The sequence below is a fragment of the Anas platyrhynchos genome, chromosome 5, assembly GCF_047663525.1.
Source record: "Anas platyrhynchos isolate ZD024472 breed Pekin duck chromosome 5, IASCAAS_PekinDuck_T2T, whole genome shotgun sequence".
Taxonomy (NCBI): Eukaryota; Metazoa; Chordata; class Aves; order Anseriformes; family Anatidae; genus Anas; species Anas platyrhynchos.
The window spans coordinates 11,490,894-11,506,856 of record NC_092591.1 but is presented as its reverse complement, the minus strand read 5'-3'; the positions used below and the strand labels follow the sequence as shown (position 1 = coordinate 11,506,856).

The following is a 15,963-nucleotide window of genomic DNA, read 5'->3' as shown; positions in this document are numbered from 1 at the left end:
GCAACACAAATATTAGCACTGTAAGTGAACTTCTCCTCAGTCCACCTTATATAATAAGCACACAGTGTCCCCCCAGTTCTTAACTGTAGTCGTCAAGATTGAAATGATTTGAAGTCACTTGCCAGAATTCTTGAAAGTAAGGATGCTGTAATGCTTGATGGGCAGCAATTCTCTCATCGGGATCATATTTTATCATTGCATACAGGAGAGAGAAGCCTTTAGGAGATAAATTGTGCACAAGAGGAGGTATTCCTTTTCCTTTTTTAAAGGGGAAATCAAAATTCATAATTGTTGACCTGTGTTAAGCAAGTTGAGAACAGTTATTCATGCATTTCATAGAGAAACTAAAACTGACTGAAAGAAGTTAGTCTAAGATTTCGTTAATCACTTATTAGGTGCAAGTAAGTAACACCTGGAAAAAAAAAGTTTTCTTTCCTAACAATTTATGCCACTGACCTTAAGGATACTACAGAAATAAGGCCAAGTAAGATTGATGTAGGCTCAAATTTCTTTTGCTCTGCCTACAAGAGTCACAAATACATGCCTGTCTCTGGGGCTTGGGGGTAGACAGAAGACACCACTGTCAGCAGCTGTCACAAAAGAATTTGATTTTTGTGATGGTTCCCTGTATAGAAATGGTACACAGCTCTACAGTTGTATTTTGAATATATGAACATTGAGACCAATAACTATGGAAATTCATACTTACTGCTTGAACTTGTTGAGAGTTTTCTTGGCAGGAGTGCCTATAACATCATGGATTTTTGAAATTTGGTCCAGTTCGTTAGATCCAGGAAAGAGAGGCTGAAAACTGCAAGGTAAGAGATGGTATTAACACTACAGAACACAGTTGAAGTAGTTTAAATGGCATAGCTGCCACTTTGGTTAACATTTTTTAATTTAAGAGAAAGATAAAATTTTGTGTTATTTGTTTGTGAACAGTTTAATACCAGCCAACAACAGAAGGATAATGTGAGCAGTAGGTTAATACAACTGCATTTTTGGACAGAAAGGATAGTTAGGGTTATTAAGCAGAAATCTGTAATTGCCCTCTCCTCACAGATTTGGAGTAAAATATGTAAAGACAACATCCCTCCTGGTCAAAAGTAATGGGAATGGGATTCTGTTTTCTTCTAGTGAAGTGGCAGATCCCAGAAGAAAGAATGAGTTTTCCTCCTTTTAAGACAGCAGAACCAAGCAGTCCCTCCTGCTGTGTATGCACACAAATACATATTTATAAGAAACATTCCATTCTTACACGGAGGTTCGTTACAAGCAGCAATACTGGAAAGATGGTATTTTGAACTGCATTCCTGAGCTTGATCCTCAGTTAATATAAAACTTGCACAGAGTCCTTGAAAATTGTTATCAATAGAGCAATCTGACTCAACAAGTTAGGTCCACTATCATTTGTTTCTTGCATACGTTCCCTTTTTCCATACTAGCCGAGCATTTCCTTTGGTATATAATTTAAGAAACACTTCAGTAGCACCACTTGATTCTTGAAAACAAAACATTCATCCCTTTTTGAAGAAGGAAGAAACTTCTTTTAACTGTTTGCAAATTCAATCAAACAGCTGGCTGCACATCTCTCTGAATGTCTTCATAAAGCTTTGAGAGGAAGGAGAGAAAAAGAGAGCTGATTCATGTTGTGCAGCTGTATCTCTCAAGACAAGCAGTTGGGAGTGGGTTTTTATGTGAATTACAAAAATGTGCTGCCTCTAAATGGAAAGCTAAAACTTAAAGAAGGACAACTGCGCAATCCACAAAAGAAACATCATCCAGGAGCCCAGGTTTATGAGGAATAGTGAAAGGAAGAACTAGGTGTAAAAGAGAAGCATGACTGAGTAAAAGATTAAAAAACCCTTACAAAATGTGGTCTCAAGTATAAAGGCTTATGCAAATGTTCAACAGCAAAAACTGCAAGATCCTCCTAAAAAGAAACAAACCTGTCCATACTTTCCTTTCACTTGGCAAAGCTGTCTTTTAAAATTCAGTGACTTCCAATAAACATTTCTTGTTTCTTTCTGAACACATCTATTAGGTCTCTGAAAACATGCAGTGGTTGCAAAGACTGATATTTGTTTCATTAAGCTAAAATTACGAGGAAACATCTTTAAGGTTTTTTACCCTAAAAAAAAAAAAAGTTTGCAACATGTAATTTTCTTGCAAATCTTCAAAACCCACTGATTCAAACTGGGATGGGAAAACATGGCATTTTTTAAGCATTTGTTCCCAATTTACTTTGCAAGAGAACTGCCACATTTGGAATTTTTCTGTTAACAGTTTTCTGACCGAAGGAGAATTGTTTCTACAAGTTAGCAGCCAAAGCATAAGGGTTGTCATTTAATGTGGTGGTGACGGCAGCAGCTGCACTTGCCATGTGGAGGAGGAGGAAAGAAGCAAAGCAAATGTTACCACTCCTGGTTGCATATCAGAGGCAGTAGTGTGGGAGGAGAATAAAGAACTGCTGCTGTTGCTAGGGCACAAAGATAATGGAGAAATACTCATAGTGGTTATTTTTTCTTTTTTTCTTGAAGGCCAATGACAATTTTGTTAAAATCATAGTTTTATCATCTTTGAAAATCTTGAAGGACTTCAAGCCAGGTTTTTCTGAACTCTTGCTGCATCAGAAACTAACTTCAAAATATTCCAGGACAGAAGGTCCTGGCACAAGGGTCTTGAGCAAACTATTTTATAAACCAAACTAGTAAATTCAAGGGATTGTCTTCTATGGTCTCATCTGTTTTTGCAGAAGAGTAATTCATTAGAAGAGGAAAATTTTACCATCAAGTGTATAAACAAGACTGAGGATGGTTAGTTATACTCATGACAGGAAATGAGCCATATTTCACAGCTACGGCAGATAAAATACGTTTTTTATCAAACTGAAACATGAAGTCAGGGGGTGGGAGGGACTGCTCAAAAATGCTGTTTTTCTTGTAAATATTTTTGATGGCGATTGTGTTCTCTTAATCATCCCACTGTTTTATTATTAACCTGCCATAGGGTGAAGAAAGACAATGGACAGTAAGTGCCTCGTGAACCCTGCAAACTAATCATGCACTGAACTTCCCTAAAACTGTGGAAGCAAAGATCAGATTACCTATACCATGTGCTCCTTATTTCAGTTGTTTACCTTTGATTTTCTGGATTAACAATAAGGAACTGAACACTGTACCTTGTGATTTCATAGAAAACACAGCCAGCACTCCACATATCAATTTTGTAGCTATAGTAGCCATCTGTAAGCAAGCATTCAGGTGCTCGGTACCAGCGTGTGGAGATATATTCTGTGTAGGGCTGCTTAGAATATATACTCCTACAAGATCCAAAATCTCCTAGCTTCAGGGTATTCTGCTGCAAAAATAAAGTATTTTGACAATTTAGAAAGACTGAAATATTCAAGCAAAGATTTTCCTTCAATGTGTGAAGTAGTCATCATAAAAGAAATCAACAGATTGAAAATACCATTTCAGAAAACCCAGGGAGAGTATTATAGCAGCAAAACTGCATTTAAATAGCATGTAGCTCCAAGACTTGAAGAGATTTATGTGTCGTAATATGCACAAATGCCTTTCTCTTCATCATTAAAAGACAGAGCTAAGAGTTAATGGAAAAGCATATGGACTATTACTGAAGAGAAGACTGCTAAATAGGACATCTGGATTAAGTTATTTTCTTAGACTTCTTGTGTTTAGCAGTGATATAACAGGTGCTCTTAGCTTTTCTTTGCAATGGGTACTCCCGCACATTTAGAGGACTTAAAAGAAAAATTTATCTCCAGAAAATAAAATTTCATAAAGTGAATTTTGAAATCCTTGTTTTCAGACATTAGTAAAATACCATTCTGAAACTCAGAATAGATTTCAATTAAATCTTCTAGAAGCCAGTATCTTCTGCTCTTTTTAGTATGAGCAACTTCCACTAAACCTAGGCATTAAATGTAGAAAGAAAGAGATGCAGAACTGAATGCTACTGCTTGTTTCTAGGTTAATACAGAAAGGAAGATATGGACTAATGCATGATAAAGGACCAGTATGCAGATTGGCATAGACACGTGAAGGCTGCAACACATCAGATTCATCTGGTTTTAGCCACTAACAAACCTGCCTGTTCATTCCTCTAGATCAGGAATGAAGTATTAGATGCAAATGTTTGTATATATTTAAGAACTGTATTTTTATTAATGAAGAAGCATTACTTTCTCAGCATAAACAGAAAAATAACAATATATTTCACTTTCAGTTAAATATTCTCACATAAAATGAATTACCTTTATTAATATGTTTTCTGGTTTCACATCTCTGTGAAATATCCCATTTCTGTGCCAATATAAACAGATCAGAGAGAAGAGTTCAGTGAAAAGATAAAAATTATCAGTGCTTCCAGTTATTTTAAAAAAATAAATATATAAAGAGTAAAGCAACTAACACTCTTTCAGCCTTATCAACAGCATAGTAAAAAAATGAATTTTACCACCATGGTTGTACAACAGCTACAGGAATGGGGAAAGGGTCAGTTGAGGAAGGAGTCAAGCTATCTGGTGTTGCTCTCAGCAGGGTTAGAAAAGGATGGAAAGGGCCCCCTGCTCCCAGCAGGGCTCCTGCACAAAGAGCAGAGCTCCCATGGGGTGCTGTGCAGCACTGGCTGCCAGCTTGCTGACTTCCAGGGCTCTGCTACAGGCAAAGAAATACCTGGGCAATGGCCTTTTTTCACCCTGCAGCAGTCTGCTGCCTCACGTTATACACAGCTGCTTAGAGATGGCCCTGAAATAGATGTATGATGTACTGTAAAGCTGTTGCCGAAGCAGGTCTCTTACCTATGTATGTGATCAAGAGATTGGCATAACTGATACATGTAGTTCTTTATTTTTTTTTCAGGTAATGGCTTTCTCCTTCCTAGAATTAAATTTCAAGTTGTACAAGTCCTTTTTAACACACAACAGAATACAAAGAAAAAAAACATCTTCAGCTTCCAACTGATATTACCTTTTTCAATTATACTATTTCGGTCATTTATAGCTAGCTTTGCAATTCATTTTCCACTCAAATTCAGACATAATTTAAATTTCAGTATGCACCAGAATAGTTCAGCTAACATAGCTGTCAATTCAGTAGTCTATAAACTGCCTTAGCTTTTACTGTGTGTTTTTCTTGCAATATCTGTCTCGAAGTTCTAATAGAACTGGAATATATCACTTCCAAATCTCTCATTTCCTTTCCAAAAAAAAAGGAACAGGCCGTAAGGTTCAAGATTCCTATCCATCACCTCAAATTAGTGCAATGCTTAAATAACTGTGATTCACAATTGAGCTGGAAATTACAGGTTAACCTAGGTAGTTTAGCTTGCTATTGCAGTTGTGCAATAACCATAGTTATAACATTTACCTGTTTTTCAGAGCCCTAAAGTACCTACACAGCTTTTTTTCTTTTACAGGCTCCAAAGGCCTTTTAATCTTGCTGTAATGCCTTTATGTAATGCTGCAATGTCATCAACAGTGGCAGAAGTGATCACATTTCTGAAAACCAGAACAGGTACTGGTTTGCATGCTGACAGCAGTGCGAGTACTTGGCGTGGGAGGAGGAGGGAGATGAACAGGGCAAAAACTCACTGCAAATGGACTGGTGTCCCCAACTGCTCGCCGTGCTCCTCCAGCCACCATAATCCACCGAGCAGGATTAGATAACAAAGCACTTGAAACAGAGCTCCATTTACAGAGGAAATTGTAATATTATTACCTCGGTAGACAGAGATGGTGTTTTCAAATTCAGTTTTTTTGTTATTTACAGTAGAAAAGATTTTTATAAGGTGTTGTTATTTAACCCAACTTGGACTATTGTTAGTATTTAAAAAATCAAGCCTTCGTGAAAAGAAGTCATGCTCAATTATTTTTTATTTTTTTTTACAGGTAACTACTGAAATCTGGAGCAGATGCTTTTCTACTTTCAGCTTTATCACCATACAAATCTCATTTGGAAGTCATTATGAATTGAATTTAAGACTACAATAATTTTTTCTTCAGGCCATCTTCCCCACATCTCTTTGAGCCTTATTTTTTTTTTTTATCACTTTAAATGACCAAACTGTTCTTGATTAAACAAAAGGCAAGATCGTTTTTCAGTTATGAAATGACTTGTGGTACTACTACAAATTAATAGTTACAGAATTATGACTTCGTGTACAGACAAATAGCTTTAGTTGAAATAAGATGAATCTGTTGCCAGTATAATAAAGGGGTTAAAAAAAAGGATCAACATTAGGCATTACAATGAACTGGCCTCCTAATTAAGAGTGTCTTCATTCACCTTGATAAACTAGAAATTAATTTACAATCAATCCCTATTTTTCTTCACTACAAAATTTTGTACAAACCATGCTTGCCTTTAAATTTTTCTAACTTAAAGCTTTTTTTAAATTGTCCTGCACCTTTTTTTTTGCAAGATTCAGAGTATTCAGAAAATGGCAGAGATTTATATTACTATATACTGTAGAAATATACAAAAGACTACAAACTGTCTGTAACGTAACTACTTCTGTACACTCTGAAAACTGTTTTCAGACAGAGCATCGCCAATACACACAATTTAGTTGTTCTATAAATTAACACCGCACTCCTTTAAATTGTAACCCTGAAAATTCAAAAGCAGCTCCTATTTTCCATTGTTACCCAGATATCCCCGGTCAATAAGTGTTCTGGCTCAGAATTGAGATTAATTTTCCAATTTAAATATGAACTCAGAATTTTTGCCAAATAATTATTCTTTTAAATAAGCTGCCACATCTTATATTTCTCGACTTTGCAGTAAGCCATAAATAGAGTTGTCTGGGAGAGATTTTTTAAAAAAATAAATCTTATTTCTGCCCCATAAGAAATAGTCCTTTTGACACTTTGTAGGGTGAGAAAGGGGCTGTGGTGGAGTTCAGCTGCCTGGCAAGGTAAAACTACCACGTACTTAGGCCTGCTTTGAAACCATCAGAATTAATTCCTGAAAAAAAAGCAGCTGGAAAACAGTCTTCCTATGGAAAATCTTCCTAGGAGTTTGATAAGAACTGTATATTAAAATTAAAAACGCAGAATATACTGAAACTATTAGGCAGGTTTCCATCTGTGTACAAGGTTTAATATAGCTGGTTTTGTCACATGAAAAGAACAAGAGAAACATTGAGAAATGTATACCAACTGAAATTTGGTGTTTTGGATTTATTTTTAAAGGCAGTTAAAGAGCAAATCTAAACATTCTGATTTTCCATAAGTGAAGTATAGTATCTTTCCTAGAAAAAGCTACAGGATTGTTTTTAATGCGCTGGACTAATTCACTGTCAATGAGGGCTCCTTCCTATATTCTACTACTCGCTCTGACTTAATAACTTCACAAACTGATCACGGAAAAATAAAAAGCAGCAATTATTCATAGCTGAATCTACAGAGTCAAGCAAGTGTATTTTAATCTCAGCTCTTTATCTAGGTCAGAATAGGGTTACTACTTTTGTTAGAGATCTGAATACTCAATGTCATGAACATAATGTTGAGAGCAAGTCTTTATTCCACTGCACAGAATATCATCAGTTGCATGCTGAGTTACGGAAATGAATCTCCCAGCCCTGAAGACATTACAAATTTTTAATTATTAAAAAAAATCCTCTTTTACTATTGAAATTGAAAGTGCTCCTCCATTTATTGTATCCAACTCCTTTTGTTTCTGTAAGAGATCTGTTTTTAAATTAGCTTTTGTTCTAAACCTTTCTGTAGGAACTTTTCCTTAAGATTTATGGTCTTCCACCTGCCTTGACCAACATCTCCAGAATTCTTAAATTTAGGTGCTTTCAGTGAACTATGTTATTTTATAAAGAAAGCTTGGTTAAAGGCACTTTACTGGACACAAAAATTGAAAATCATTATTCATCGATTCAGTAGTCTTTGAAACAAATGGGAATAATCTTCGAGTTGTTTCGTTATAGTCCTGACTTAACAAGAGCCTGTTTAAGTTATTTTTGTTATATAAGGTAATAGTTTTGTAGAGAAGATTGTTTCCCTGTTTTCAAGTGACTGTAGAAACAGATCGCCATTGACCTGACCCCTTAGAAAGCTTCTGCATGCATCCATGCTTTAAACTGGGTATTTTGCACTGGAAATTAATATAGAATGAAGCGGTACAGCATAAAAAATCATTAAAAGTTTCATAATATGTAACAGTGAATAACCTTGTGCAATACAGTTAATTCCACTTTGCGATCTGCAGAAGGAGGGGTTGTCTGCTTAAGCACATGCTACATACCTTTTATCAGCTCATAAATATTCATGTCCATAAGTTCACATATCAGTGAAAGAGAGCCGGCTTTTTTATCACTGAAGAAACAAATTAGGAGACTTTAAGATACCTGATTTACTCGTGAAGGTATTTGAATGCATGTTTTCTGAGTATGTGACGCTGTTCAGTATCAGGAAATTTCCAGTAAATTAAATGGTACAATGTTACAATAATATAGAGGAAACATTATGCCAGACATGAAACACTTTCTCTCTTGGTCATTACTATCAGTGGAAATGGGTACCTGACTGTGACTGGAATCTCTGTTTTGTTGACAATAGCAGTTTTAAGCGTTATCAAGATACGATTATATATCTGACACCTTATTTTCCATTTCATTGCCCTGCAGAGGCAGATATCTTTAGGTCCACAGTTTTTCTAAGAAGAAGGTAATTGAATTAAAGTACACCCCCTCTACAATGCTCCATTAACCCAGACAACAAAAGGTTGTGGGTACAATTTACAATCCAGTTTACAGACAGTGAAAGAGCCAGGCGAGCTGGCTGGCCATCTGGGTTACACTTGGTTAACAACACGGCAGCCGAAGCTGGCAATTCCAGAAAGCTGAGCTGCTGCCACGATTACCAGCTTTTTATGCATTTGTGCTAAATGGGTCTGCTGATAACAGTACAGTACCAGAAGCTGGAGCAGAGGAATTGCTGGAGAGCTAGAAAAAATGTTTTAGGCATTCAACAAGTTTTGTGCCAAGTACTCAGAATAATGAACTACTTGTCTCCTGTTACATAGTGAGGAAGTATAGCACAGCAGTGGAGTAAATGCTGTCATAAAACTCAAACTTTGTGAGGCCTCAGAAGACACTTAAGTGCCAAATGTGTCTAGAAGGAGCCCGACTCCATCACCGACTGATCTCTCTCTTCAAATGCGTACCTCAGCTGCTGCCTAGTTCAGAGGTCTAAACTTCTATTATTTGCAAAGGGGTATCTACACAGTTGCTGCTTTGCCTGGATGCCTACTTCAACCTGCCAGGCCAACCCAAAAGCCCAATAGTTCCAGGGCCCATTTCAGCAAATAAGCTCTGAGTGTGCCTAACCAAAATAGTCTCCAGTAGACGTGACACCATGCATTAAAGCACTCCCTGGATATCGGATGTGGGTTCAAATCACCAGCAAGTATTATGTATTATGCCATGAAGTTTAGCGATGCTTAAAATATATCTAGTCTGTCATTTTAATAAGGATGTTGAAGTGTTTTTCAGTCTGCTACAGAAGAGTCAGAGCAATAACAGATCACCTTTTCTTAACCAAACAAAAAAAAGGCACAATGACTTTAGAATGTGGCATATCTGCTGTTTTTTCTTTCTTGTTGGTCAAGTTCCTACAGGTTGCCTCTAGGTCCAAAAGTTACTAGATCTTGTTCAAATAAAGGGTTAAGGAAGAAGTGAATGCACCATACTTACAAAACAACTTCATGTAACATAAGGATATTAGGATGTGGACTCAACCTCCTTAGTGCTTGTATTTCGCTCAGATTATTCACTTGTTCAATACTAAAATTGAATTAAAAAAAAAAAAGAAAAAAGAAAGAAAAAGAAGACTGATTTGCAATCAGGGACTAGATTATAATTGTCTTTCTCCCCTGCCATGAGACAGTCAGAACCCACTCCATTTCAGTCTGAAATTGAACTTCCAAATGCAGGACCTGCTTTGTTTCTTTATAGAACAAGTCAGTAAAGAGGAGAATGGCTTTATTCCTCCCTGCAGTCCAGAGCAGCTGGACTTACCTAGACATGATTAGTAAGGCATTTTGCTCCAGATGCCAGCTACCATGCCAAGCTGCTATCTGGAAGAACTGTGTGTCACCTACCAGTACGGATCATACAGGTCATTCTGAGCTGGTGTCGCATACATACCAATTATTGCTCAGCACGATGCTGAAAGTGACGGTCTAGCCTTGCCAAATGTAATACTTAAAATTAAGTTTTAATGATAAGCAATTGCATGAAAAATGGATACCATTCAACTGGTGTTTAAATATTAAGTTGCCCTCTTAGACTTTAATAAACAACAAAACTGCATGCAATAGAAACTCTGAAGAGGAAGCAGGAAACAGAGCTCTGCACACTATTTCATGGATCAGAACAGATCAGAAAAGGATATGTAAGCCTTCTCATGCCTTACAGCTAAACACCAAATCATAATTTTCCAATTTGAAACTGGGAGAAATACTCGGGATAGGCAGATTCTGTTTGAAACACGATTATCTGTTGCTAGAAGAGTTTGTTTCATCAAAAGAATTCATCAGTCAACTTATCAAAGGGTTAGAGGCCTAAGAGACATTTTAAACACACTGCTCAAAATGCAGGTCAGTTTGTTACTCCCTTCCACTGGACTGCATATGATCTGTATGTAGCTAAGCAGCTAGCTTAAATACTGTTTTGACCATAAACTGGGCAAATGTGGTCAATAGTAGCTAACGTATAAATGGACCAACAGTTCTCTAACAACACAGTAGACAATCATAAGTCACATGACTTCATTAACTGAAGATATTTGGGTTTGTTTTCTTTGTTTAAACTTAGGGGAATGTTTTTTCAACCTCCACTTTTCCATGGTCTCTGAAGCTCTGAGTTATGTAGTGAATTTCACTTCAGAGCAGTGTCCCATTTTACTTAAGTACACGTGTCATTCCCACTGCCATCACTAGGAAATGAAGGCATTTAACTGAGAATACAAAGCCAGTGACCCAAAAGGCAGGGTCTGGTGCATATATAAATTTGGAGAACATCAAGTGTATGTCTATACTTCCACACAACCCTCTTCTCTGTTTTCCTAACTGACAGAAGGCACCTATTTTGTGCCCATGTAGCATCTTGCTGATGGATGTAATCAAATGTAAATGCTAGTATGAAGGAGAACTAACGCTACACGTGGAGTAAGGATAAAACCAGTGCTTTTAACTTGCTTTAAAACAGTACTCAAAGTGAGACTGAAATAAAACATACTGTCCATGAGGGAGGGCTTGCACATTTCCTTCTACTGTTATCTACAGCCAGAACAAAACCAGCACAAGTACATTCAGTGTATTTGGAAAGGCAGGAATTAAATACTGAGGCCACATTTTTCTTGTTTCACTCTCAACCCAGGGGTCAGGCAGCATTTACTACAGGGAAGGACACCAGTTAGAGTACTCAAGAAAATAACCCCAGTGCCAAATAGGAAGGTCCTTTGTAGTCAGCAGCAGCTGACCTGTATACTATATGCAAACCTTTTTAACACAGGCATATTCAAAAACCTTCACTTAGTCCTTATTTTGCATTTCCCCACTAAATTTAAATAAGATTTTCTGTAGTAGTATAATTATGCATACCTTTCAAAGTGTTGTTTCATGTGTTTACACGCATAGTACTTTCCATCTCTAAGACTCAGTGTCTTCAGAACATCAGAAAATGTTCCCTCTCCTATCTTACCAACCAGTTTGTATTCTAAAAACAAAAATATATTGTTTCGGTAAGTTTAAAATAGAAATTGTCATAAAGGCTGTATCAACCAGTAATTGATTTATTAAATTCAGATAGCTGGATCTTTATTTTTTTAATAAAAGTTTTTTTGGCAACACATTGGTTATTTGAGAGAAAATATAATGAATAACAGAAAAGGTTTTGCTGCCCACATTACATGAATTCATATTTCTGAAAGTAAAATACAGGAGCTAATTACTACCTCCTTGCTTAGAGATACAATGCTTCTGCACACACCACTTCGTACCTTTTTTTTCTGCTCCAGCACATTAGCAACTCATACCTGATTGCTCTTTCACACAAGCAAACAACAAAAAAGTTGTATCTTGAAAGGCAAGTGCATCTTGGCTTTGCTTCAAAATTTTTTTAAAGCAGTTTCTGATTTTAAAGCTTTATTCCCATCTTAACTTCAGGCATGGGTTTTCAAGTAGGTTAAAAATAATGCTTTTGTTTAATATTCAGTCTTTTCCTAATTTCCTTCAGAACCGACATTTCTTTTCTTTCCTCCTTTATTCTCCTTCACCTTTGTAATCAACTGTTCTTTACCAATCCCACTGACTGGTTCCCCTCTCCCACCTCGTCCTCCTGTTTCCCTTTCTGTGTAGCACCTACAGATTCTAACCTTGTTAATTCCTCCACGTATTTCATCTGAGCAAAAAACAGTCCTGCTTGGCTCTGTGCTACTTTTGCTTTTGAGATAGCTCTGTTATTTATGAGAGATCCAAACCCAGTCATTTTGAGGGAGGCAGAGCAGGAAACCTCTTCTGTCATATTCAGCCCTTTATGGGACTCAAAATTAGTGTAGGAGTCCAAAGCAGTGCTGATGGCAGCAAACTGGATGAAGTGTAGCTGTCTGTGTAGTTACTGTGACAACAGTCCCTGGCACGCATTTGGCCTGGGACAACCACGGCTCCCCTAGGCACCTTCCTGGCCCCAGGCGAGGACTCCTTCTAAGGTCATTCCTCAAGCAGAGGTTCTGTCCTGCAGCCCTGTTTTGGAGGATAAGAGAATTTACTAGCAGAGATGTGGACCATTTCATGCCAGTTGCTCTTTGTGGCCGAGAAGATTTCCAGATATGTTTAATTTACAAGTATAAATACAGCCTCGGAGTGGAGAGAGCCTGCCAAGAAATTTCGCAGAGACAAGTTACTTAGGCAGGGACATTCTAAGGATGTCTTCCAACCAGCAATCAGTTTGTCTGGCCGTCATCCCTTTTCTCCTCCCCAGCTTTCATGCTTACTCCTTTTAAAAGTCTTTCTTTACCTTGTGATCCAAATGCTTGAATTTTAATTAGGAGGATTTGCAGGAGGAAATTTTCTGCTTTCTCCAATATAAAAGCACAGCTTCTGTGAGAATTACCATTTGCTTTTCCCATTTTTATCACCTCCTGCTTAGGTTTACCAATTATCATACTTTGTGCTGTTCCAGACCTGTTTTAAAACCTAATCTTCTCCAGAAATTCAAGCATCCTTTTCATTTCCTATGTACTATTTCCCCCCTTTTTCCTTCAACTAACAAATTAGGCCATCTAAATTAGAAAAAGGGAGAAAAACGGGGTAATTTAAAAGCAATTACACTGTCTAATGCTCTTTATACAGACAATTACATACAGAACTACTTTAAAAGCAGAAACCAAATCTGCAAATCATTATGGGTAAAGGAGGTAATACCTACCGGAGACTCCAAGACAGGGATGGGACCACGAGATTGATAAATTCTTGGGGCTGTTACCTGAGCACTGACCAACGAGGGCTCTAAGCAAGGTGATCACTAAGCAACACACCTCCGCAAGTAGCATGCTTTGTACCGTGCCCTCAGCCAGGAGAAGGGGGTTTGGGGGGAGCTGCCGCCCGTGGGGGACCCGTGCTGGAGCAGTTTGCTCCTGGGGGATGGACCCCGTGGGATGGAGCCGTGTGGGAGCAGTTCCTAAAGAGCTGCTGCCTGTGGGCAGCCCCCGCAGGATCAGTTTGGGAAGGGCGGCATCCCGTGGGAGGGACCTCGCGTGGAGCAGGGGCAGGGAGGGACCATGAAGGAGCGGTGAAGATGAAGCATCAGGGACTGACCGCAGCCCCCATTCCCCTGCACTGCTCAGAGGGAGGATGTAGGAGATGGTAGATGGAGGGGAAGGTGTTTTTATTTTGTTTTTGGTTTCTCACTGCTCTATTCTTTTAATACTGGGGAATAAATTACATAAATCTCACTATGTTGAAGCTGTTTTGCCCATAATGGTAATTGGTGAGTGATCTCCCTGACCTTTTATCTTAACCCTTGAGCCTTTTCCCATCCTATTTTCTCCCTCTTTTCCTTTGAGGGATGGGAGGGACAGAGCAGTTGTAGTGGAATTTAGCTGCTCATCACAGTGAAATCACCACAGATGCATTCATTTTTACAATAGAATGTCAGACATACAAAAAAAGCAAACAGACAAACAAACAAAAACCCACACGAGTAACAAACACCTGAGGCTTTAAGCTGGCAGACACTGAAGAGAGAACAGTGTCTCCACCACTGGAAAAAATATCAGCCAAGACCAGAATAATTGCAATCAATTGAATGAAGTGCAGAATCAGGAATGAAAACTGCATTATGTGAAATGTCTTTTTGATGCATAACATTAAATGTAAACTCTCAACAAAACAAATCACTGAAGATGGGGGAGCTTTTCTCCCAAGGAGGAAATGAGAGAATGATCGTATGACAAGTTAATTATTGTTTAATGAGAAACTGAACGGATCTCAGGCATTGTAGGAATGGTAGTATGAGTTTTTGCAGAATAGGAATGGAAACAATTTAGACTTACAGTACACTAACAATTTAATGCAGATTTTGAATTTGTGCCCACAAGCCAAGATTTCTGAAGATTCTTAAAAATCTACTTCTGATTCATCAATTACTGTAACTTCAAACAAACACTGAAAGAGAATAGTCAGGTCAAAGCTTTTCAATCTCACACTACGCATCTTAATGCAGCTACCAAGACAAACTAATTACCAGTGAGTTTACGTGAATTTGTGGTACTCTTAGGTGAAGAATGCTAGAAATTTGTAAAACTTCACAAGATCTCTAAAGATCTAATCCCCAGTTAACTCCTTCATGCATCTGTAACAATCTAGATATGACCTAACCTCTTACTTTCTTCCCTGTTGTTTCAGCACACACAGATGTTTGGGCTTGGAATAGTTAGAGGAAAGGCAGATGAGGATTAGGAAAATGGAATAAAGTTTCATACAAGTCAACAAAATAGTACAAAGGTATACAGAAGTTATTTGTAAGAAGAAGTTCTAGCACCGTGAACTAGTCTAACACTGCAAAAGTGGCCACAAGAATGACAAGGAAGTAATTATTAAATAGAAAGGCAGCGTAACAAGAAATTACAGGGCCCAGACAATTAAGAACAATGTAAATGAAAACAATGAGTAAATGATGGAGTGCAAAGACTGGGCTGCTATTACGGTGCCTAGAGAGCACAGAAAATCTCTCCCAGTTTGGAACTAAAGAATCCAATGCAAAATAACAGAAAATAGTAGTGCAATAACCATCACGGGGTATTATAAAAACAAAAAGTAAGGATTTTGTTGTCAGGACGCCAAGATGCTGAGGAGGAAAACCCACGACATTTAAATATAACACCGATACATGCAGGAAGGGAGAAATACAAGCAGAGGAAGCAAGAAGCTGGGCTCAGCCACGGTTCCCAGGCACACAGCCGGCTCAGGCAGCGACACCCGGGCGGGACAGGGGCTGTGGGGCAGGGACACCAACGGGGAAACTCGGCAGAAACGACGGGAGGGACCCGCGGAGGGGCTGCGGGAGCACAAGGCCGGGCAGGGCGGGCGCGATTCGGCCCCTCAGGGAAGCCCCGAGCCGGCAGCGGGCCGCGAGGACGGCGCCGGCCGGGCTGTGCCAACGCACCCCGCGGCCACGGCCTCTCTGTAGGGGACCGAGGGGACCGGAGGGGACCGAGGGGCCCGGTGCCACCCCGCCGCCCGCCCCTTACTGCTCATCCTGCGCTCGCCCCGCCGCGGGCCGGGCCGTGCCTCAGGCCGTGCCTCAGGCCGCCATGTTGTGTGCCCGTCGCCTTGGCAACCGCGCAGGCTCCGGCTGGCAGCGCTGCGCCCCGCCCCTGACGTCACGCCTGGCCACGGGGGAGGGCGGGAGGAGCTCGGAGCATGC

The 15,963-nt window shown here is 39.0% G+C and overlaps 1 protein-coding gene across 19 annotated transcripts in view; it reads right to left on the bottom strand.

Annotated features, from left to right (window-relative positions):
* Window positions 1-15,963, bottom strand: part of MOK (MOK protein kinase) — a 24,960-nt gene extending 8,997 nt beyond the window's left edge. For 8 of the 19 annotated variants that reach the window (XR_011809455.1, XR_011809456.1, XM_072038261.1 and 5 more), the window contains exons 1-9: window positions 15,788-15,947; window positions 11,640-11,754; window positions 9,730-9,819; window positions 8,280-8,350; window positions 4,823-4,901; window positions 4,277-4,325; window positions 3,182-3,360; window positions 710-811; window positions 123-296 (exon numbers count right to left, since the gene is read on the bottom strand). Coding sequence is in view for 17 of the 19 variants with exons in the window: in XM_072038261.1 (XP_071894362.1) it covers window positions 123-296; window positions 710-811; window positions 3,182-3,360; window positions 4,277-4,325; window positions 4,823-4,901; window positions 8,280-8,350; window positions 9,730-9,819; window positions 11,640-11,754; window positions 15,788-15,794 (866 nt within the window). In the remaining 2 variants the exon portion in view is untranslated. Of the gene's footprint in view, window positions 1-122; window positions 297-709; window positions 812-3,181; window positions 3,361-4,276; window positions 4,326-4,822; window positions 4,931-5,614; window positions 5,915-8,279; window positions 8,351-9,729; window positions 9,820-11,639; window positions 11,755-12,412; window positions 12,780-13,464; window positions 13,529-15,702 lie in introns of those variants that run through there. The other 11 variants (XM_072038263.1, XM_072038264.1, XM_072038262.1 and 8 more) reach the window with 11 other exon arrangements.